At 38.5% G+C, this 25,969-nt stretch overlaps 1 protein-coding gene and 1 non-coding gene across 2 annotated transcripts; both read right to left on the bottom strand.

Annotated features, from left to right (window-relative positions):
• Positions 1-214: 214 nt before the first annotated feature.
• On the bottom strand, positions 215-24,257 carry LOC124642711. The gene is made up of 7 exons (XM_047181314.1): positions 24,091-24,257; positions 11,397-11,513; positions 10,504-10,600; positions 6,706-6,815; positions 6,175-6,282; positions 3,091-3,192; positions 215-2,644 (listed from the first exon to the last, which is right to left on the bottom strand). The coding sequence occupies exons 1-7, from the start codon at positions 24,255-24,257 to the stop codon at positions 2,512-2,514; spliced, it is 834 nt and encodes a 277-aa protein (XP_047037270.1). The 3' UTR covers positions 215-2,511.
• On the bottom strand, positions 7,854-7,926 carry Trnar-acg. Its single transcript has one exon. It is a non-coding gene; the product is annotated as a tRNA-Arg (tRNA).
• Positions 24,258-25,969: the final 1,712 nt, after the last annotated feature.

Below are 25,969 nucleotides of genomic sequence, written 5' to 3' on the forward strand. Positions count from 1 at the left end.
TAATATACATTTTTAAAACATTAATTTTATCAATGGATAGGTTAAATTGTATACCTAATTATCGGACAGACGCGGCCTTATTTTAATAAATATTAATTATATAATTTTTATAGTCCATGCAACGCGAATTTATTGTCAAATTACATTTTATTGTCTATACAAGACCGCGCTGCGAAATATCATAAGTGATACTATGTTATAAATATTGTCATATTTTTTTTGAAATATCGAATGCATATCTATAATGTGACAATTCAAGTAAACTGTAAAATTGACAAGATAATTGAAGATTTTATTAGATCATTGACACTTTCACTCTAGTGGTGCCAGCAGCGTGCACGCAGTGTTGCAATAGTAAAACATTTCCCCAATTTTATGGGTGTTTAATTCTTGATCCAGGGTTCGGCTGTTTGGCTGTATGCATTCGATAATTCGCTACAATAATTTATATTCATTGATATGGCTAAGTTCATATGTGTGAGTTACGTATGTGATGTGATCATAAGGATATGTAACTGTGAAGAACTACTATTAGGTATTGAAATGTTTCCATATATATTTTCCGTTAGTTATACACCTAGTTTAATTGTAATACGCATCCAATAAACACTACTCATGGTATTTATCGACTAACTACCTAACTATTAAATGACTTTAAAAGACAATAAAATAATTTGTAAAATTCTACAGAATATTGTTAGAAAATTATATGTAAATAAAAATATGTATAGATATCTCGCTAAATCGTAACATGTAGGATAAGGACCGTCGTAAGACAGTCCACGTTAATAAATAGAAGATTAATGAATTCATTGACTTCTTAAAGCCACAATATATTATGACGTGTAATATAATTTTAAAGCCAAATTTTATAGTCTGTGAGTTTATGCCGACTTCTCGTCGATACTTATATGTCGATAGTTGATTAGATATAATAATAATATATATAGTACACAAATAGGTAACAACATCCTTAGAATTACAGCCTTCACTTTCAGTGCGATTCCGATTAATTTTATACAGTAGCATCTGCAATGCTGTTTGAGATCACGTTGGCGGCCAACGAAGTACAGAAGTTAGGATATTTTTCACGAGGGCTAGACATGACATTGTTTAATGAGAGTAAAACATCGAAAGCCTGCTGGTGTGACTTCTTGACGGAATGGCACTCATCCATCGCGCTGAGGCTGCGTCATTCCTATATTAGGATCCAATAGTACACAAATATTCAGTAAGCCGCGAACGGCGCATCACTAATTTACAGTTAACTATGTTTTACAATAAACATGAAACATTTAAATGTAGTTAAAGCATTTTCTGTCGGGATTCGGTTGCGCAACTATTCGTATCACTCGAAGTTTACGTAGTACCGCGTACCCGCACAGCCGAAGCCCACCTAGCCGTCCTGAAGGCTTTTGATTTATAATACATGGTAACGATATACTTAGCCACTAATCACAACAATTATCAACTATTCCGGGAGATAACTGAACATTTAGAGATCATGAGATATCGTTACTTCTACAATTCAGTAATACTGCCAATTATTGAAAATAAACAATGTAAACGAGCAGCGGACTGCATGAAAATTATACAACAATTATATATCATAATAATTTTGACACACACTTAAGACAACAATAAACTTATAATACTGATTACAAGTAAATATATCGTTTTAGGTATCTACAGAGTATTTGTTTGAAGGGCGAAGGTACGACAAATATTTTTCGCTCCGATTCGTTAGAGGTCGTCGGGCTCAGACTGTACCTCATAACGTTAATAAAAAGTTTCTTCACATCAAGAACGTAATCTGATATTTTATTTATTACACATTTCATGTAGCGCAAATCTCAGAAAACGAATCGAATCGAAGCGAAAAGCAGATATTAACTTCCAACTGGCTAGCCACCGATTTTAATACTCCAATATTAAACACCTAATTTATAAATGGATATTTCCTTCTCACGCTTAAAATTCTACTAAACATCAAATTGTAAACATCCATACAGTTTATTGTCAGATTACATTTTTTTTTACATTTTATTGTCACGATTAACTTATTTGGAATTGACGGCAATGAGATAATTGCTCGAATCGTATATAATGTATTTATTGTCACATCGGAAGTACCGTATAACATTATTAATGTCCGTTCGACCTAGGGACTCGAACATTCCAAGAAGAAATCCTAAATCCTTAAACCTATCGAAAAATACAATGCGTTTATTCAAAAGGGTATATTAAAATTCAGAGATCGCATATCTACATCGAAAAAACCTCGGTTTATAAATATAAAAATATTGAAAGGTAATGCAGAGAAAGCTCGCATTTTATATGACGAGTATCGTCGAAGCGAAAGCGTTAAAGATATGCTTTCGATAAGACATTTTAGTACTGATATTTGGAATTAAAGCCCATAAAGGTTTTGTACAATAAGGGAGTTAATCCCTGCAGTAGAATGTTCTAGAACGTGGGTTCGTCCTGTGGGTCCGAGAGCCCGGAGGAGATTCAGTAGTAGGGGACGAATTCGGGGGCTGCGTACTCGAAGTAGGGGTGGTAGATGGCGCGGCGAGAGGGGGGCAGCATCACGTCGGAGTAGCGCGAGAACTGCGAGATCTGGCGGCTCCCAGCTGGCGGCTTCCTACAACAATAACAATATACATAAGCAAACTGCTTTAATGAAAACTTTAAACATAAAAGCTCCATAAAAGGAATAAAAATTTTCCTCGTCAAAGTTCAAGTATTTTTATAATTAGAACATTCCTCTTTGGCTTCAACACAATATCTGCATACAAACAAAATCTTTTTCCTTTTTATTGTATTAGAAAGTACAATAGGGTAAATGTCAAGATCTCTGAAGTCCTGATAAGTGTTTTCTACCTGGCATTTACAAAAATTATGAGGATGAGATCCGCCCTAAAATAACTAGTATTCACACCTGCTTGAATTTTATTTTATTTATAAATGTCTTGATCACATTTAGGCTTTTGCAATACTGTAACTTATGAAGTAAGTAGTCTGTCCTAAAACTCCAGGGTCCTTAAGGTAGCTTCCTATGGAGTGACAAAAATAACTATAAGAACTTACTTGCTGTGCCTGGAAGTGGGCTCATCAGCAGGATACTCCATCTGAAGAGTCTGCAGTCCCCGGGGCTCCTGCTCTCCATATGTGCCGTACACGTAGTCATCACTGAAGGAAAAACGACACGATATAGAAAATATATCATTAACAAACAAAAAAAGTGAAGGCAATATACCTAATGAAAATTAAATTGCATAACATTTTCCAGTCAAACAACCAGCCTTAATATTTAAACGCATAAAATATCTGCTATATGACGCCCTCTCACTTCCTACATCCATTAAACTACGTCACTAGATTTCCAATAAGGTTCCATTAAATAAATCGCACAAAAGCACCCAATTCTTCAATGGCATCCAATAAACGTTCGTTTCAACTCCAATAAACATATAAATTAAAAACGAAAACAAAGACACCAACGCAATTCTGAAATAAAGATACAACGGCTGAATGCGCTGCCTCAACAGATTCCATAATCAACTTAACATGAATATGAAAAAAACAGATTACTGAATACAGACGTAACATTTAGATTTCCTTACGTTTCCTTTTGCGACGCTTTTAATTTTGAGAAAAAAGCGCGCAGTAATGTCTGCGTGGGGTCGGATTAACGGAACACGCCCAAACATTTTAAAAGGACTTTATTTCGTGCGTCAATTTTTGTGAGTTGTGTTTTGTCGAGTGAATTTGAAAATTAAAAGCTATTAAAGTCAAACTGACCTGAGAAAACCTACGTCTTTAATGTAATTTTTAGTTATTCAAGAGATAGTTTCCAAATGGGCATTATGCCCTTTTGGTTTTGCTGGGAAAGAGGTGCGACCAACCTCTCAGCAACATTATTTTGTTTGAATTTATTATAAATATTAAGTATACACTTATATCTACATACATGTATCTATAAACTCAAGTATTTACTGAACAAACTAACAAGCTTTTGCAATAATAAATTGAAACTGAATCTTTCAATTTAAAATAAAAAGTAAAGGTCTTATCGCCTACGTGTGCCATATTTTTAACTTAATTATTTATGAGTAATTGAGCATGGTAAACTAAAAGTCCTTTTTTCTATAATTTTATTGCATCTGTGTGGCTTCATTGAACACGGGGAGAATTTACCGGCACACGCGTGGGACTTTTGAAATTAGTTTGGCAACACTGAATTGAGTAATCATTCCGATTGGAACGTCCTAAAAGTTTTTTAATCATTGTTTGGTTTTTACTTGAAGTAAAAATTTTTTTTTTTTTCTTTTTTACTGTGAATTTTTTTATTTATTTATCTTTAATAATATTTACAAAATATTTACATTAATTTTATAAATTAAAAATAAACTTACATATACAACTTAAAACTAATACATTGCATCAAAAAATTGCTCCTCATCGCTGTCACTGGGTAATGTACCCAGAAGGCTGGCAGCATTGCCACGTTGGATGGCAATGCTCAACCTCTGTGCGAAATAAAAGCCAGCCCTTGGGTCACGAGAAGTGTCAACAAGGCGCTTAGAAATTTCCTTCGCAAGCGTGTGAGCACTCGGACCCCACGGCCCGAGAGTTTCAACCCCAAACGGCTCAAACATGTAATTCCCGATAAGGCTACTATATTTGCGCCGTTTGAGGTCCTCTGCTTGTGAGGCGGCGGAGCCAACACAACACGCAGTTCTAGGAAGATGGGATGGCGCAAGAGTGTCGACGCAGGTCGCGTCCCACACTAAAGTCCTACCCATCTTCCACGGAAATAGCGACATGCCGTCTGGTCTCTTGCCATCGTCGCGTGCCAAACCATTTGGTTCAAGTACGGCTGGCACGCCGACGGCAACAAGAGCCCGACGGATCACGTCGTTGATATTCGCATGTCGTGGTATGCGGCCCGCACTCCGACTGCACGACAGGCCGTGGTGACCGAGGCTGTTGACATCCGAGTAAAAATTTTGTTACGTTGTTAGTTTTGTAAGGATGCTGAGTTTCTAAATATTTGTAGCTAAGCTAGCTGGTAATAAACATTGTAAGGTTTATTTGAAACGTGGATTTTCTCAAGTTTCATGTTCGTCCTTGGGAATTTACGAAAACTTCAGCTTGGAACTTTTTTACATGCGGTTTCGGCTGTGCATTGATTAAACAAACAGTCTATAGTCATTTTCCTATTTCTCAAATGACGTACATATTGAATATAAAGGATTTCCGCAAAGTAACGCCCGATTCCACCATTTGTCTATCTACTGATGATTTTAGGTCCGTTTAAGACCTTCGACAAAAGGCTATTTATAACATTAGGTTACGGTTTCTTGGTTACGCCCACAACTACTGACTAGTTACTATTAATAGTCGTATCCTTAGATTGACCGATAAATTATTTTCATCTAACAAAGTATCTAAGGGTAGGTACCTAGTTGGTACTTACATAAAATAATCTTGATAGGATTTTAAACAATTATATTGAACCAATGAACTACTGCTTAAAACGACTATTTAATTGATATTATTTTATTTACATTGACTTATTATTAAACGCCGCATTTTATTTTAAACTTTGTTTTTAAATAAAAAATAAAATCAATGTTGTGTAAGCAAGTATATGTATTTAGTTAAATTACTCATATGGGTTATATCAGGTTAAATCGGGTGTGTAACACGGATTACGGATCATTTTTGTGTAACGGTCGCCGCGCTCGACGCGGCTCGCGGCGCGGTGGCTGCGCGAGCTTCATACAATATTTTGGCTGTTGATGCGATAGGTGCGAATAGACGTTCAGAGTGTTCAACCTTATTGACCGACAATAATTGATATTAACAAACCTTGCAGCGCGTCTTTAAATAATATAATTTAACTTTCTATTGTTGTTAAGTTAGGTAAGAATTAGTTATTTTTGTAGTGTTTAAATATTCGTTCAATTACAATCATATAATAGTTTACATTTTATTTATTTTTAGGTGAATTAGTAGTAGGTACGCATGTCGCATAGATTAAGAATTGGATTGGCTGGTGTTTAGTATTTCTTTCTCTCTCTACGCAAAGTCCAAATTTAACGCGGACGAAGTCGCTGGCAGAAGCTAGTAAATAAATATAAAAATAAATATGCAGTATAAACTTACCCGCGTCCGGAGGTGAGGTCTTTGAGTTCCTGCTTCTGTTCAGCTTCATACTTCCTCTGCAGCTCACGGACGTGTTCCTGACGGATGAGTTTCTTCAGAGCCTCAAACCTGTTGGCATAATTAGTGGGTTTATCATTCAGGTTTTAATGGCGTCCAATTTCGTCGGCTGGTTTTGGCCACGGCGGCTGTTCTCATATAAGGAGATCAGCCAGTGGCACAGGACATATTATAGTGCCTAAGGATAACTCCCCTCTACACCTAAAGTTGTACCTACCTACAGAGGACCCAAAGCGGGAAGCATGACCTGATGATTTCTTACCAGAAAAAAGGTGTAGTACGTAGTCTAAAATATTATGTTAACTTTTTAATTAAGGGAATATTTCATTTGTTTTTGGCGAACTCGCCAATCAAATCAAAGTTTGATTATGAAGCCAACTTTGACAAGTCTCGGTGGAAAATTACAAAAATAAAATGTTTCCGATCCCGTCTGGTATAATTTAAGTTCAAATGTGAGGGTGATGAGTTCCTCACCTGTCTCGCTGCGGAGGAACCATGAAGGTGGGTCCACCTCGAGGGCGTGAGGGTCCAGGGTACCGGAGGATCTTGCCAGATGTGTGCGGCACGTTTAGCATGCCGAACATCTACGACAAAAAGATTAAAATTCATATAAACGACAGTAATACAGTAAATAAATAAAATTAAAAGTGTAGAGGCAGTGGGATCCCAAATAATATGGTAAATACACACATCATGTAGGTAACCATTGAAGAGTCTGTTGTTGTTTGTTTAACGATTACAGTTTGATTTTAAAAATACTGGACTTTACGCGGAGATTATTTTTGTTTCTTGCCACATTTGTATTCATCGTGTATTTAATAAAACATTTTCTATTATTAGCAACAACATTATTAACAATGACCCAAAAACTTAATAATACATAAAGTTACTGCTATTGACCAATAGATGGCGCTGTTCTAAATAAATTAAAATTCCCGCGAAAACCCACAATACAGTACATAAAATAAACCAGTGTCTAGGATGAATGCCTGTAATTAGCGTGGGTAGCCACTGTACATAATGACTAGCCATTTCGTAAAAGGTCACAGGGATGATTCCCAATGAGGCACTACAGTTATTTCGTGGAAATAGGGTTACTGTGGACAATGGCTGTACTTTTTGTGGCAAAGGCAAAATGCTCTGATTAGATGTCTACAGACCTAACTTTTTGTAAATTTGTTTTTAAATAGGCGGACTTTAGAAGTTTAGATTACGTATTGCTATTTTTCGTAAGTAATAAAGAGGTCATACAACATTCTATTTTAATTTAATATTTTTTGTGTGTATTTATTTTTAGGTAAAATCGTAAGAATCTTTTTTGATCTTTTGTAAAAATATTTTTAGTTTCACTAACAAAATTTTGAAAGATTGATCAATGACTCAAAGCTTTTTTTACAGAATATAACATCAAAATGTTAATTACAACAATTTCGACCAGGCTCCAAGAAAATTCAATTAATTAGGCTAAATTGACTCAGATGGGTGCAATTTTAAGAACTCAATTACCGTTCTCATTACATCAAAAAGGAATAAGATTAATGGGGGCACTTTCACCCTTAATTAGCTACCAATCAAGTGTTTTTTTATCTTATAAAAATATTAAAAAAGGAAAAATATCGTCGCGACCCTGCCAGGATTCGAACCTGGAATCTTCTGATCCGTAGTCAGACGCGTTATCCGTTGCGCCACAGGGCCAGTTGATAAGTATGTCGAAAGTAAGTATTATTCTTTACAACTCCGTCTGAGTGTTACGTCACGACGAATCTCAAGGTTGTAACATATTGGAGCTTTAGTACAAAATATTTTTTCTAAGATTTATTCGTAGTTTATCAGATTTGATGCGAGACACGTGCCCGGTTCTACAAGATTACCTACTTATTTTTATGCTAGCGTAAATTCAACTATAAATCACCAAGAGTAGGCGATTGATGGGAAAATTTTATAGGCCATATTTTCTAGTAGGAAGTTACCCAGAATATGTCGTGCCAATATGTAAGTATTGATTTATATGTTAAGTAGCTTTCTTTTACATAGTAAAATAGGTGGGTTGAATCTTATACTACTAATATGAAGAAAAATCCCGACTAGGTGCCATTAAAACTCGATATAATTATTATTTTCCTGGAAACATCATAAATATGAAATATAACAGCATGATTTACAAACCCACATCCAATTAGTTTGTTGTAAATAGTGGGTGGCTAAGTAGGAAGGCAACTAATATTGTGAACATATTACATATTCTAGCAGCATTTGATAAAACTCTCACCGGAGATAAAATAATCTAAAAATAAAACCTATTGAAAATACAAATACTCTACTTCACATTGACACGACAAAAAAACCCACGTAATTGGCGAATTGCATGAAAAAGAAGAAAGAAAACGTTATTCAACGCATGACTGAGGCTCTTTGATAGCTACATTCTTTTGTTTTAAACCCGCCATTGTACGCTTTTGAATGAATTTGTCGCCCGCATTGTATGAAAAAACCAGCGCAAATTGACAGGTGGCGAAAGAAGGAACTAAATTAAAAATGTATGGCATTTGACAGGTCGTATGACGTTTGGCGAAGACAGTGGCGCCACTTTAACATGTCAAGAGAAAATGGACGATTTGTATTGCTTTTTTAAATGACTATTGTTTTTAGCTGTATTAGCAGTATAACAAGATGTCAGATGCGACAAAAGAAAGTGCTATTTTTGGAAGTTATTAACATCGTTTCGTTTTTGGAAGTCACGAACAAAAGTATGGGGTTTTTTGTATTAGGTAGGTTAAAGATATTTATAGGTTTTGAGTAGTCACGAGTTCTTATAAATCTTTTTATAGTATTGGAGCGGCTATTTTCGTGGTTTCACCCACGTCCTTGGGAAGTCTTTAAAACTATTTTTTGGGCACATTTACCGACGTCATTTACGGAACGTTTTATATGACGCGTCAAAAATATTAATGTAGGCTCGTTAACCCATATAGATATTGGGAATGTTTCTACATAATCTTGTAATATGTATAAGGAAGTCATCCATATTTCATAAAGATGTGTGGGAGTTTGATGATCCTTTCGGAAGGGCGATAAGCTCTTAATCGACCCTCCATGATCCAACGAAACCTTATCTAATTCCTTAGTATGCTGGGAAAAGCAATCTAGGAGTATGTATAGTTTAAGTTAGATTAGACGAAGTAATTTGCCTAATCTAGCTTATGAGACCTTTTTTTATTTTATACATACATTTTTTTGTGATCAATTCAAATTAGTGCAAAAACGCAACATTGTGTGACTGTCACAAGCACTATGTATAAACTTACGTTTATTTAAAATGTAGGTAGTCAAAAGCTTCTTCCAGTTAATGCGGCTCTAGTAACTTGACCAAGGGGGCAGTACCTATTAGACTATATAATTATCTTTCAGAATATATAGGTACTTTCTTTTTGGGTAAGAAATGTGGTTCGGAAGATAGTATGGTTAAAAAGAGTTTTATTTACCAGTTCTTCTCCGTGAGACCCACTTATTGGAACCGTGCAACTAGCTAGTTTCGAAACCGTTTTATAGGCCTATTTGAAATAAAATGTTTGACTTTGAGAGCAAAATAAAGTTACAAGATTTAGGATTGCTTTTGAAATAAAGTTTACACTTATATACCTCGAAAGAATCACGTGAGGATTAAATCTGAGTTACAGAAAGTAGACTGGAGTCGGCGTCACGTGTTTTGCAAACATTCAATAATGAAGAACTTTGAAACGATTTGAAGTTTAGCCTGAAGCTACAAAAGTATCAACTTATTATGCAAATTATCAAAGTTTTGGGAAATTTTTGAAATACTTAAGCTGAACTTGAATACAATGTTTGGACTGCCTCGGAAATTCCGTGTATTTCGGAGCGCCTTGAATTCTTGATCCGGCTAATATCGCTATTGATTTTGTATTCCCTATAGGTACCTATAATGTAAACAATCTGGTCACTTGTGAGTATTTGTTTTAATGTCATTTTTTCCCAGAAAACTGTCACATTGGTCAAGTTGGTTCTAGGTTTCGGTTCAACGTCTTTCGTACCTTGCCAATTTTACGTGTCTTTCGAAATACGACCGACGTACCGGCGTCACCAAGCGTCACTCAACCTTATGAGCGATCGACCCGTGAGACTGTTATTTATCCACCAGCTTTTAAACTGTAATATTCTTAATATTTTGTGCTATGATAAAAAATCGAGCCGTAAATTACAACTGCGGATATCTTATAGTAAAGTACTTTAGTAAGTGAAATAGCAAATTCTTACCTCATCATAGTCAGGAGTGCGGACGACATTGGGAGGTGCCTTCGTCACAACCCTGCCGTAAGCCTCACGAGGAATCGCTGGATACTGGTATCTGAACCTGCACATAAACAGATCTTATTATCAACAGCGTTTTTGTCAACAGTGATGCATTTGAGCATTTTTAATCCTGAAAGTCATATCTTGTGTTATCGCGCAATACTTCATTATTTCCGCAAAAAAATGTTGAAATCACGCATTGTTGTTTCAACTTCAAAAAATAAACAAACTCGTCGAAAAAATATTTTCCATTTTCTATAGTCAATACTTTTTTACTGCCGTGAAAGGTACATACGTGCCCATAGCTAGCTTTGTGTAGTTTGTAGTACCAGGGTAAGTATAATGTAGGTTTACTCGTATGATTAATGATGATTTCTGGATTAAGGCCACTAGTTTAGCAAGTTTTTACTGATTTTTATTTAAATAGCTTTAGAATTATTATAACCTGAAGTTAGAAAGTTCATAAAAAAGTGCACAAGCATACCTATACACAGACACAGGTGCACTCTCTATTCTTGAACACTCATAGCCCGATGGGAAGGTAATCGGACACCGCCGGAGACAGATCAAGCGTAATACCTGTGGTAATACTGACGGCTTAAATTGCTCTCCTGTCTCCGATGCACGGACGCGATTGGTTTTTATTTCGATCGTCTTGGCATAGAGTTTGAAAACTTAAGTAGGTCTTTATTCAATTTTAATATACTTGAGACCGCAGACGGCGTAGGCCTCGGAAGAGACGCCTATTATCGAGACTGGTGGACTAGGTCGAACAATCGGGAACTATGGAAGCGAGATGGGGAGGACTTTGCTCAGCAGTGGGACATCATAGGCTAGTATTAGTAAGTTATATTTACCTGGGCGCAGCTCGGGGTATGGCAGTGTACACTGGCCACTCGTTGTACATCAGAGGGTCGCGGTACGTGCTCACTTCATTCATGATCTCCGGCGCACGCGCCTGTCTCTTGGAAAATCTGAGGACAAAGGGGCTCGTTAGTGTTGACGTACGATTTCTAATATTGTAAAGAAAATGTATTTTTGTTATGCTTTTGCAGGAAAATGGACCCGGGGAGAATCGAACGTGGAAGGATAAGTCAAAATCTTATTCCAAATCTACAAATCTCAAAATAATTTTAAGTATCTCGAGTAAACTCAACCTTAAAATATTTACATGTGTTCAAGCAATGCTCTGAGGCGGTGGGGTGTCAATAGCTAAATAAAATAAGTATATCTGAAATCCTTTGGCTTTTTACAAAACGTTTCAAATAAAATACATTTTCCATCATGAATTGATTGCCAATCTATGTACATTTTGAATTAAATTTATTTAGATAGGAACGAGTATATTCATAAAATGTTTGAATTAGCGTTATCCTAATTGCTTTTAATTGATTAAGGTCTACATTTTAACACGTTAGAGTATTTTGTAAACAGATTAACAGCCGATTAGCTTTGCAGCTTTTAAGCTCAACCATGTATGGTAGCAGTGGCGAAGGGTGGTTTAATGAAATAGGGAAGCCGCAGCAAAAAAAAACTGGGGGGGGGGGGGTACTCAAGGATGGGGGGGAGAGGTAATGGAGGTAATTTCTCAGTCCACCTTTTAGCACTGACTGAGAGACTGATAGTTTGAACATGTTTTCTCGAGGAATTCGGCAGATTATTAATATCTATAAAACTTTATTATCTTTAGTTAGGTATAGGTATTAACTACTAGAATCTGAGAAAAGTTGGCACTAGAAACAATACCTTTTAAGTATTTAATTTACAACAGCCTGTTAGCCATTGATATTTATCGTAGGTATGTGTTTCATAAATCCGTCAGGACGTTAGAAATTTTAATATTGACGTATTATTGGTAGGTAATTCACCCGAGCGGCGTGCCCGAGTTTTATAACACGTTTTTATTCTCAAAACTTAACCTTGAAAAATAAGTTCCTTCCTAAAGTAAATAATCTATGGGAAAACCGTCTAATGCGATAAATGCTATCCTAGTTAAGTTTTAAAAGTAGGTACACTAAAAAGAAACTGATGCAAACTGTCTGCGTATCAAAATAACTCATTTCAAAGTAGGTCCCTCTATTTTTTTCACTACACACACTTTACTTGTACTGAGTACCAGGCCCAGGTCACAGTGCGATTGCGGGGATTAGTAGGGAGTAATGATACTGCCGACTACTTAATCAAAATTATGTACTTGGTGAATAGTGGTGGATAATATATCATATAGCAAAATATAGCACCGTGCTTTTTATGCATAGCATATAGCAAATGCTATCGTGGCTCACAGTTGTTGCTAACTTGCTAATAAAATATCACACGCGTGCTGTCTCTGTCCGTCGCGCGTCGCAACTCGCATCATGCAAGAATCGCAATCGCAGCCATAGCAGACTAGCAGAGTAGCAGACACGGCGCGGCGGTGGGCGGGGCGGCCAGTCGTCGCATGCTTTGCGTTTGCTATCGGTCGCTCGCGCTAAATAGATTATTTTTGTACATACAATCAATGAACTTTTAAATACGCCTATAATTGCTTTTCATAACATACCTAGTTTATTTCATAAAAACACTTACGCCCGAAATGTATATTTACAAATTATTGATTTATAGCGTAAAATCAATTAAAGACAGTCTAAGCCTGAAAACTACTGAAAAGTATGAAGGAAAGTTCATTGGTTTTTTACTGTTCCATTTTATCGTAAGAATTCATAAACGCGATGTAATATTATTAATTTCTTGTATAGCAACTTAGCAAGCAACTACAGCAAACAGTCACTGCGCTTGCTTTATTCGCACATACCTAGTGAACCTACGCATAAAATAGCATGCTATAAATATAGCAAGTAAAATAGCATAATAAAAATTTATAGCATTTCGCATATAGCAAGTTATTGCCACATAGCAACTTTGAACACCACTATTGGTGAACACAAAAATTATCAATTCCCAAGTAGGGTCATTAAATCGCGGAGAATCTTAACACCGCGATTCAGGATTTGCATAAAAATGCACAACGCCATCTATGTTGATATAATGTAACTAAAACACTTTAACATAAAATATTGTACACACACGAACTATGTTATTTCTAAATGATACATACACTATTCAATTAAGTAGTACAAAGAACAAATTGTTAATGGTATTATCTAAGACAAAATAAGAAGAATGAGAGTGAATTTGTCTGATTTGTTTGTTTACATATTTGAGAGCTCTAAGCGCTGTCACTCGCGCGTAGACAGATATAGCTACTCTACTCTTGACGCGTTCTTTCTCGTTCACTCGCGAGTTTTGATTGGCTGGAACCCGCTCCGTGAGCCGGCTTACCGCTCGCCCTTATGCCGCGAACATCGCGCGGCGCGGCGTGGATGACGTCACGGAAGCGTAGTTTTGTATGGAGGAGGAAGCCGCGGCTTGTTTAGTAGGAGCAAAATGTTTCAAGTAATTTATAAACGATTTTTTTACGGTGGTAGGCGTTTTGTTATACCTACATATTTAAATTGTGTGGTTTAAATGATTATATTAATTATACCTATACCTATATTATAACTTATACCTATGCTTCTTTCTTGAAATTCGAAAGGGAAGCCGATGGGAATCGGCTTATAAGGACGCCTCGCCACTGTATGGTAGATTGGAGCATAAAATCCTATTATTTCCGACCACTGGATATTTTTTGGTGCGTTCACTCTAAATTGTTGACCATAGATTATAAAGCGGTTTGTGGGCAGATATGTGGGTGACCAATTTAATATAGGTACCTACCTACTTAAATATTGTGTCAAATATTTTGTTGTTTGATTAAATCGTAGGTGTGAGCAAAGAACAGTCTGTATCGTGGGTGAAGCCCTCTTTAGTCCAGACACATTCCTGCTACGATACGATGATCCATCATGAAGTTCCAGTTCATATCTTCCGACCCCATCGTCAGATCAGTTCGACAGTACCATCATCAGAACTACATACAACTGCTTAAATTCTTGGATAATGGTTGAATTAGTTAGGTACAGTTATCGGCACGGATATCGGGCCATGACCTTCACCTGCGCAGAAGCGATTTACTGCCTTATTGCCTTATGCGTATGGGTGCGCAAAGCGATCCCCACTCTTCCGCCGAGAGCCCAATATCCGTGCCGGTATCTGTACCTAACTTAGATTGCATTACGTAGTTACATACCGGACGGCTACGAATTGAGTGTTAAAAATAATGGAGGTATTCATAAATGTCCGTAAATAGTTCGTAACTATCAAAATTTTAAGTCCAAAAACAACTAAGTAGGTACTTAAGAGTTTATCATTGTTTTTCTTTATTTTCTAACACAAATTCTTTGTTCTAAATATTGAATGGAAAATAAAATATCTCATATTTTCCTGTTGACCTGGTTTACGCGAAGCTTTAATTTCTATCTAGTTTTGCTCATGATGTCGTTCACTTGGAATAAGTGTAAGTACTTATTATTTATAGCCGTTTTCCCGCGGTTTCGCCCGAGTCCCGTAGGAGCTACTGCCCACACCGGGACAAAATATAGGTAGCCTATGTTACGCGCAGATAATATAGCTTTCTAATGGTGAAAGAATATTTAAAATCGGTCCAGTAGTTTTTGAGTTTAGCCATTACAAACAAACAAACAAAGTTTTCCTCTTTATAATATTAGTATAGATTTAGAAAGCTAACTTCAGAATAAATGTAATCAGCGCTAACTTTAGGCTTCAGCCTCCCACGGTATAAGTTTATTTGTGTCTTTCCTTTTACAAGACAAATCAAACAGAGATGGATGCATACTGTCCAAAAAAATAAACTAGCCAATATTTACCATTTTTTCTTTATTTACCGTTACGTGGCCTCTTTTCAAAAAACTTAAATTCAATCTCGGCTGCTGAACCGCCCTTTTTGAACGTCAAAAACAAATGACAGTTCCCAAACGCCCACGCTTCACCACTTCCTACAAGTTTTTGCTGGGAAGAAGAAGTGACGAAACAAACTCCCCAGCAACAATAGATATTAAATCTTTACAGCTCTGCCTCATTGAGACGCCATGGCGTCTCGACAGTCAATTCTTTACGTCATCGCTGAAGAAATGGCACGCTGACTGGTGACCACACTGGCGACTGAGTGAAGGAGGTGCACTTTACAGTGTTCATTATAGTGGCATCCTTGGCAACGTCACCGAGCTGCCAGAGCGGCCAGAAGCCACATAGGGCACTGTAGCTCATGGCCACGCTTCCAATTTAGCGACGTTGCCAAACCGTAGCCAAGTGAGTTAGGTTCCATACATTTCAATATGAACTGCTTGGATACGTAGCCGGCGACGTCGCCATTGGCGTCCTAATGAGGCAGAACTTTTATACAGTCTAAATCTTTGGTAGAGTCCATAAAGTGTGATTTAACATCAAGATTACAAATTGTTTGATGTAAACATCTAAATATAGATCGCCTTTTAGTCTTAAGTACAATGACTTTGGTAATTATACCTCTGACTCGGTCAAATTTGGGACTAAAGTTTATATTATTAATAGAACAATGGCTATTAATCAAAGACATTTAACATGTACTATTAATTGTAGCTGTTGGTTTGACGTACATATTATTTGTGTTAAAGTAAACTGTTGCTCACAACTTTATAGTGAAAAGGAGCGCGTAGTTTTCTATAAATATCTTTGCGAAGTTAAAACAAATTTGTAGTAATTGAAAGACTTCTGTTGGTAATTTATTTAAGTTTTTTAAAGTAGTTATTGTTAATTAAAATACTTGTTATATTAAGAGCCCACGTAAAACTGCAAAACTTTTAGTTGGCCGACAGTTTGATCGGGCTCATAAATCAGTTTGAGGATGGATGGTAGTGCGCATGTCACCGTAAGATTACAAACATCGTTAGATTACAATCTATCTCGAGAGATTGTAAACTGTCGAATTATTGTAAACCGTAACACCTGATTGCAATTTAACGCATTATTTTTCGCTATATTATAATCTATCGATGAGAAATTGTCAAATTGTCAACTGTCCGAAAGCTCTCCCTGATTGGTCAGTCTTTTTGTAAGATCGAGAGCGATGTAGAGCGGTCAAATTGTCAACTGGCGTAGAACGGAATGCATCTTGCGCGCTGATTGGTAGAACGTCAAAAAAGACAATGTTCTTTGCAACTCCCGGTGTCACAGCTCTTTGACGTGCAAAAATAAGTGACGGTTTAATTTTTTATAAAATCAAAAATTGTACTTAATTTTTAAGACTCAAATTACACACAATTAAAAATTGTATTAAAAATTGAAGTTAGTGACGAAAACGAATCGCTGCAAAACCGACTCTACGTAGTCTTGTCTGCCCTACCCCTAGAGTGCAATTCAAAACCGCGTAGGCGCGGAGGGGCGAGGCGGCCTGCGAGCTGAGGCGCAGGTAGTTTCAGCGCTCGCCGCCGCGGCTGAGGCTGGCCGGCTCAGCCGGCCAGCAAGCCGAAGCTGCGGTGGTGAGCGTGAAAACCATCTGCGACGATAAGCTCGCATGGGACCGCCGGAGCCCCGCAGCGCCGGAGCCGTGACAGAAGTTATGCTTGCTGCATGTTGCATGCTTACTTCCATGCTGGGTCAATTAATATGGGATGTGTTATATTTTAAACAAAAAACTCAGTAGGTACGAGTTAAAAAATTAGAAGGTAAATAAATATTTTTATGATGTCATTTAATAGTATTTAAGAAGTTTACTGTTAGAATGCATGCTACAAATTTAGATGCAAAAAAATAACCATCATGCTGAGTTGTATTTAGAGTGGAAGATAACTCGTGGCTAAGATAGTATTATTTAGATGCTCGACACTTTATTAATTGTGGCTGACTTAGTAATTTAGAAGGCAACATACATTTTTGGGGGCGAATAATGATATTAAAAAGAAGCCTGTTTAATTAGCACCCCTTTTATTTTATTTTTAAATATTAGTTTGTATTTGAAGACAAAATACCTAACTGTATTTTTATAAGAGTTATTTTTATATAAATTTAATACTTGAAGAATTTTTGAAGAGCATTTATTTTATTTAACTGACACCTCTATTTCATTCCTAACTCTACGGGAACTCCATGGGAACAGAACGGCTGGTCGTGATTGGTCGATCTTACAAAAAGACTGACCAATCAGAGAGAGCTTTCGGACAGTTGACAATTTGACAATTTCTCATCGATAGATTATAATATAGCGAAAAATAATGCGTTAAATTGCAATCAGATGTTACGGTTCACAATAATTCGACAGTTTACAATCTCTCGAGATAGATTGTAATCTAACGATGTTTGTAATCTTACGGTAACACGCACATTGCAACGGCCTAGACTGACTAAAAAGTCTGATTGGATTCACGATTACCTACCTTCAAAATAAACTGTTAGTAAAGTAATCGGCTTAAAGTAGTAGACTACAGTGTGTTCTTAAGGTCTACTCGTGTCAGCGGGGCCCAGTAGGGCCAAGGCCTGCCGGGGCTGCGGGTTGTTCGACAGAGATACCGTGGCCCTGGCACATAAAAGGCCTATGACGGAACACGACGGTTTTTAGTCAGTAAGAGTCTGACACTCCCTCACCGTTGCTCACCCACAGCGGGAGAGGTCATTTGATGATTTTTGACGTCGTTAAAAAAAACTCTCGGTCGGTAACGGTCTACTCGTGTGTTTCTTACACCATATTTTATTTTGAAACAGAACAGTAAATATTTGCTAAAAGTTCAAAGAACCAAATTATTGTATCATACCTATGTTTATTGCATTCTAGGTACAAGGCATATTAAAATCCTTGGTATTTTAATGAGCAACAAAATTTATAGTTACCAAGCATAAATCGTACCTTAATATCCTTTCTCACAAAAACATAATTCATGAGATAACAAACTATTTCATTAACCCTCTACTAGCACATCTTTTCATTAATTAAACGAGCAGACGAGGGTTAAACAGGTACTATCTGCAATGCATATCACGTCAGGCGTGGGAGGGTTAACATGGATCTGACAGACGGCCCTGACAGACATCTGGCAGTTTTGTAACTACCCACAAATAAGGGTGATGCCTGTAATATTAATTTGTGAGAAAAAGTAGGAAGGAATTTTCCTTTTTTTGTGGTTTTGGATTGTTCAGAGTTGAGAGCAATTTTTTATTGCATAGTTAGCTTCTAACATGAAATAAACACGGATCAACGCGAAACATTTGTTTTTCTACTAGATAAAAATATTGATAAAAAAAACATTTATTCAAAGTAGGTTGCAAGCCAGCACTTCAAAAGACAACCCCAAAAGGCCCGCCCTTTACCATTCCTTAAGAGTTTTTGCTAGGAAGAAAAAATGGTGGAACCAACTTACCAGTAAACTGTTGCTACACGATTTCGATAACAAATGTTCTACTTACATATTTCTTTCTCATAAATGTATAATTATTATCCATTACAAAACAGATTTTGACACCGTTTGCAAATTAAGTGCAGTTTCATACACTCCCAAGCCATAACCAACAGAATATTGGCAATGAGTTATTATAGTGCCATTTTTGGGCACTCTTCCAAAAACTGACTATAGAAAACAAAACATTTTCGCGGTAAATTCTTGGTTATTAAAGAACAATAGGCTTAGATTTTATTTTTATTTCAACCGGAACCTAAAAGACAACATACTCGGTTAAAAATGTTAGTTAAATAAAGAATGGTTACAATAATTGTACAGAGTACGACGGCGTCGTACGATTCATCATCATCATCAGCCTATCGCAGTCCACTGCTGGACATAGGCCTCTCCAAGTGCACGCCACTGAGATCTATTTTCGGCTTCTCGCATCCAGCTCCTGCCAGCCGTCTTGCGCAAGTCATCACTCCACCGTGCCTGAGGACGTCCTACACTACGTTTGCCGAGGCGTGGTCTCCACTCTAGAACTCGTTTACCCCAACGGTTATCGGTTCTTCGGCTAATATGGCCAGCCCACTGCCACTTCAGCTTGCTGATTCGGTAGGCTATGTCGATGACCTTGGTTCTCTGACGGATTACCTCATTTCTGATGCGATCCCTCAGAGAAACGCCGAGCATAGCTCTTTCCATAGCCCGCTGAGCGACTTTGAACTTGTGGACCAGCCGTACCGTCAGTGTCCACGTTTCGGCTCCGTAAGTCATGACAGGTAGGACGCACTGATTGAAGACTTTTGTCTTTAGGCACTGTGGGATCGACGATGTTAGGACTCGACGTAGCTTCCCAAATGCAGCCCAACCCAACTGAATTCTCCTATTCACCTCGTCCTCAAAGTTGTTTCTACCTAACTGCAATGTCTGCCCGAGGTATACATATTTCCGAACAACTTCGAGAATGGCGCCGTGTATCGCAATCGGTTCCGGTAGAACATGTTCATTGAACATGACCTTGGTTTTGTCCAAGTTCATCCGTAGGCCGATGCGTAGAGAAGATTCAGCCAGGTCGTTCAGCATCTGTTGTAGGTCCTGCAGCGTTTCCGCCATGATGACGATATCGTCAGCAAATCTCAAGTGAGAGATGTGTTCGCCATTGATGTTGATGCCGCGTCCTTTCCAGTTCAGCGTCCCGAACATATCCTCCATTGCATTAGTGAACAGTTTCGGGGAAATAACATCCCCTTGTCTCACTCCTCGATGCAACGGTATGGGCCTTGTTTGCTGATTCTGTACTTGGACGGACATTGTAGCGGCTTCGTAAAGACATCTCATCACTTGGATGTATCGCCAATCTACTTGACAACGCTGCAGGGACTCCAGAACAGACCAGATTTCAACCGAGTCAAAGGCCTTCTCATAGTCCACAAATGCTAGACACAGGGGCTGATTATACTCTTCGGTCTTCTGTATAATCTGCCGCACTGTGTGGATGTGGTCTATGGTGCCATATCCGCTCCGAAACCCAGCCTGCTCCGGTGGTTGGAATTCGTCGAGTCTTCGCGCAAGTCGGTTCGTGATCACTCTTGAGAACAGCTTATATACGTGGCTTAGGAGGGAAATGGGTCGATAGTTCTTCAGCTGGGTTTTGTCTCCCTTTTTGAAGAACAGGACGACAACACTCCTACTCCACGCCTCTGGAGTTCTCCCTTCAAACAGGACGGCATTAAAAAGCTTCTGGAGCTCCCCCAGTACGGGCTCACCTCCTGCTTTTAAAAGCTCTGTTGTAATGCCATCCTCGCCAGGGGCTTTTCCATTTTTGAGCTGTCTCAGAGCGATCTCGATTTCGCCACTGCTGACTTCTGGCAGGTCTTCGGTGAAATGGCGTGTTAATGTGGCTCTAGAATCCTCATTTCCGGGATCAGGTCGAGATGCATGCGATGCGTATAACCGGCCATAGAAATTTTCCACTTCCGAAAGGACTGCCGGCACCGAAGAAACGACTTCTCCACTTGTTGTGGTCAGCTTCGTCAAGTGGCTTCTTCCAAGAGATTGTACGAACACCTTTGACCCCCGATTCAGCTCAATTGCTCTTTCAATGGCAAGAGTATTGGAGCACCGGAGGTCGCGTCGTACGTGCTTGTTGATCTCTTGGTTTAGAGCCCGCTTAGCTGACGAAGTGACAGGCGGGTTTTCACGTCGTTTCTTCATAAGCCCTAATGTCTCTTCCGAAAGCTTTGATTTCTTGCCCTTACGCTGCATGTTACAGAATCGCGAACCTTCCTCCCTGAGGATCCGAACCACATATTCATGGTTCTGGTTAACGTCTGTTGTGGTTTCCACGGCGGCAAATCGGTTCTCCAGATTTGACTGGAACGTTTCAGATCCTGTCATGGTTTGGAGCAGTGTTGGTCGGAGCCTGGCCTTCACCAGACGGAAACGTTCGGCCTTGAAGTTGATATTCAGAGAGCCTCGGACAAGTCGGTGATCGCTCCCGGTATTAAACCTATTGATCACGGAGACGTCTCTGAATATGTGCTTCTTGTTCGTCATGATGAAGTCAATCTCATTTTTAGTCATAGTGTCGGGGCTTTGCCACGTCCACTTCCTTTGGGGCTGCTTTTTGAAAAAGGAGTTCATCAAAAAGAGCCCCTCGCGTTCGAGGAAGTTGACGAGCATTTGCCCCCTATGATTCCTGCTTCCAAATCCATGGGATCCTACTGCCGATTCGCCGCAAATCTGTACTCCCACTTTAGCGTTAAAGTCCCCCATGACAACGGTGTAATGGGTCTTTGTAGTGAAGTGGAGGGCCCTTGATATATCATCAAACATATCCTCCACTTCATCGTCTGAATGTGTCGAGGTCGGTGCGTACACTTGCACTACCTTGAGGCTATACCTGTCGGTGAGCTTTATGATAAGGTACGCTACCCTGTTCGACACACTAGACACCTCCACAACGTTATCAGCTAGGGACTTATTTACCAGAAACCCAACGCCACCTTGGGATTGTTGGTCTCCCTCTCGGAAGTACATTAGGTGACCTGATTCGAGGGTTATGGTGTCCTCCCCCTCTCTTCGAACTTCACATAACCCTAATATATGCCACCTAATCTTCCCAAGTTCCACCTCGAGTTGCGCCAGATGCGAGTCAAGCCGCAGCGTGCGGCCGTTGTACGTCGCAAGAGTAAGTTGTGTTTGGTGGCCTCCCGTAACCCGGAGATTCTTCGCACCCCCTGTCCCGCCGTAACCACGGTCGCCACCGTGACCGGGAATAGCGGGACTGCCGGGAACTAGGGGCCGTGGCTTTTTCGTTCTGCACATTGAGGAATTTAGCCTACTGCTATCACGCTGGCCAGACGGGTTGATAGAGGGTTTTTTTCGAGTTTTCCTTCTCTCGCACGGTGTTCGGTGCATTTTTGACTCCATTAGTCGACTTCTACGACACCCACTGGAAGAAGGGGGTAGCGACACATGTATTCTTAAGCCGTCGCTACACGGCAAACGTCGTACGATTACACTGAATACATTAATTTTATTGAAGGATCAGCATTTCAGGAGGTAAGTTTAGTACCTAATCATTTTTGATTAAATCGCATCCGAGTCAAAATATTGTTTATATTTGTTCAGTAAAAAACCCTTTCAAACAGCCTCACGCCGACCCACGCAAAATAATATTTACCAAAGAAACATTTTATATTTATCCAATAACTTGCCAAATTGAATCAACTTTCCCAGGTCTCGAAACAATTACTATCAAAGTATTCATTTATCTTCGAATGTTACTGAAGAGAGGCCCGATATCGGCCATTTGAATTCCGTTCCGGGGGAGAAATGGCAATTATGTAAATGGGGGCCACGATGATATTTTAGGGTCTGCCCACATTTATCGACGCAACATCGGCTAAAAATTGACAAAAAAGCCTTTATCTCTACGTAGGATGGGTCTACTTTCTAAGTATATCTTAGACACCAATGGCTGATAGAAAGGTGAAGGAAAACATCTTGAGGGAACCTGGACTATAGACTCTGAAATCAATAACATACATTGAACGAGCGTGGTGACTAACGCTCAATTCTTTTCCGTTTGAGAGAAGACCTGTGCCCAGCAGTGGGACTATAAAAATGGCTAAGCAAGGGTGTTACTAATACGGACAACGCGTCGTGCCGCCGGCCGATGGCAAAACGAAACGTTTGTATAGCTGATCGGCAATAAGTCAAGCTAGTGTGCTGATACGCACTCGGCTTAAACCGATTCTGCGTCGGATAAATGTGTTGAGACCCTTATGCGGCATACCGGTGGCTTATTGTCGGGGGAAAAGGGACTTGGGAACTTCGACGTAACCTGCGAAAAATTCACAAGTAGGCGGCACCAAATATTTAGTGGTTTCGTTCGTGTGTTCGCCAAAGGATATGAAAATAATGTTTGTCGCAAATATTTGCGTTGAGACCCGGGATTTATCGATTTATTTATATCCAGTAAAGGCTTTTGTGAGCCTTTGTATTATTTATTAATGGAGGACTAAATATTTATTGGGATTTCGACGATGATACGTGACTACCTTTTCTTTGACTTTTATAAATATCTTGAGAGTATTTCACAAGTAATATTCTGTTTTCTGTATAATATTATATGTCGTCCATCTGGAACGTTTATTTTGCAAGTAATATACTGTCATTTGTTTGGAGAGCTGACAATTAAATAGCTGTCTATTGCCTGGCAAATCTATTGTTTAATGATTGAGTTAGGTTAGTACGGAATAGGATTATCTAAAGTCTATTCCTGGACCACAATTTGTGCTCCACAATATAGGTACTCGTAGGTAATCGCGTATCTCGGTAGCATCTTAAGGTTTTGTAAAAGTTCAAATCAAAAATGAACGTTTGAAGTTATTGCGGCATAACATTTGAGATTAATTTCTGCATTTTCATGGATACCATGACCCTAAGAATTAAACTCATTTTCGGAGGACTTACTATCCTTAATAGTTATAAGAACGATGCTGGAAGATGTATTTTTAGATTCATATTTAGAATACTTTTAGTCAGCTCTATTCATTTTAGGGATCGTTACCCAAAGGAAAAGACGAGACCCCGTTCCCTAACACTTCACCTTCCGTCTGTCACTAGGCTGTATCTCATGAACAGCGATAGTTGAACATTTTCGGTTTTTTTAGTATATCTATTCCCTTACCTCCACATAGCCTTCAGCTGGTCGCAGGTCGGCTCATCGGCCTTCGCAAGGTCGCGGTCTCTCACCCGAGCCGGCCGCGGCGACAAGATGGCGTCCTGATCTAAGCGCTGCGCCGCTACTGCGTACGCGCAGGCTAACACGCTCCACGCGCGCCAGAGGGACCACATCCTGGGGAAGAAGGTAGCTGTTAGAGATATTTATGTTAGGTAAGGTATTTTTTGGACTCTGATAATGATAATAAAGCTGAAGAGATTGTTTATTTGAACCCGCTATATCAGGAATTAAGGTCCTCTCCTCCTCCGAGCCTTTATTAAGGTTCAATATTTGGAATTTTTTTTCAGTGTTACATAGTCGCATTTATCGAGGAAAGTTATAGGCTAGTTTTTATTCGGGCGTCTGAAGATTTTTCGTGTTGTAAAACTGGCTGGTTTTCATCAAAAAGTTCGGAAGATGTGTACCTTTAAGGATTAGGTAATGTTTAGCGTGGTAACTGAAGTTCCAAATAATAGGTCACATAAAATGTTTGCACAATCTAGGATCAAAAAAGGAAAAGTCAGGAATTTTATTCCTGTTTTTTTTTCCTAGTTCCACAGTTCTCTTATAATCAATTAAAAAGTAAGTCTAACTTGTCTAGCTCACTTCTAGGCTAGAACAAAACCACTTAATCAAAAATAATATTTTACTTAAAGTCTGTACATCGAAGCCATAATATTCATAAGCCAACTTCTCGAACAACTTAAAGAAGAAAGTATAAATTAAGTTAAGGCTACAAGTATTCAAGTTTTATTCAATGAAAACTGAACCAGCTAAGAAACTATAAAGTTCTTCGGAAATATTTTCAGATTTATGTACGAAGATAGCTTTTGTGTTTTAAATATCTTTCATATTGCTAATTTTAGACTTCAGACTCCTTTCAAAACTGGCTCTATATAATTTTGGGATGACAAACACATCTGCCTACAGCCATTTCTCAACTATATTAAGTTCGGTTTCCAGTATAATCGGATGCAGCTGAGTACCAGTGTTTTACATGGAGCGACTGCCTATCTGACCTCCTCAAACCAGTTACGCGTACCTACTCATCTCTACCCAGGTAACTCGATACGCTTTGGTAAGATTGGTTGTCAAACTTTCTGGCTTCTGACTCCCGTAACGACTGTCAAAGATGTTTGTAATGACAGTCAATTTAACATGACTTCGGAAATACGGAGGAAGTTTTCATGACATGTGGATGTTACTTTAGCTACGAAACCCTTTATTGGGAAGACGGAAGAAGATATACTTACATATGTTTCATTATTACCTATGTATTTTGTTTTTTGCCTTTCGATATACGTTTCCATTTAAAAATACTTAAAATAAAGGTTTCTAATACAACTAGCGACCCGGTACGTGTTTCGCTATATTATATGAAAGTGAAATAATAAAAAAAAAATTGAAGAGCCACTCGACCGATTTTCTGCAAACTTTACATAAACCATCTACTAAATAGTCCGAACAAAGCCTAACATTTAGTTTCGATAGTTGAGCCCGTTCTTGAGTTATAAAATTACAACGAAAAGTGGCATTTTTATATAATAGACTAGCTTTTGCCCGCGGCTTCGCTCCCGTCAACTGACTTCTCTACTTTACCCTATTTTTTTTTCATAAGAACCTTCTCCTGACAATAACAAACACAACAAAAAAAGAATTAGCCAAATTGGTCCAGGCGTTGTTGAGTTATGCGCTTACCAACACATTTTGCGATTCATTTTTATATTATAGATGGAGATAGATAGATAAACAATAATATGTTCCTATGTTACATATTAAAAACCTTGAACACATAGATACAGGTATCTAGATAGCGACTCGGAACCAGTTCTTTATATACTCGTCA

This window comes from Helicoverpa zea, chromosome 25, assembly GCF_022581195.2.
Source record: "Helicoverpa zea isolate HzStark_Cry1AcR chromosome 25, ilHelZeax1.1, whole genome shotgun sequence".
Classification (NCBI taxonomy): domain Eukaryota; kingdom Metazoa; phylum Arthropoda; class Insecta; order Lepidoptera; family Noctuidae; genus Helicoverpa; species Helicoverpa zea.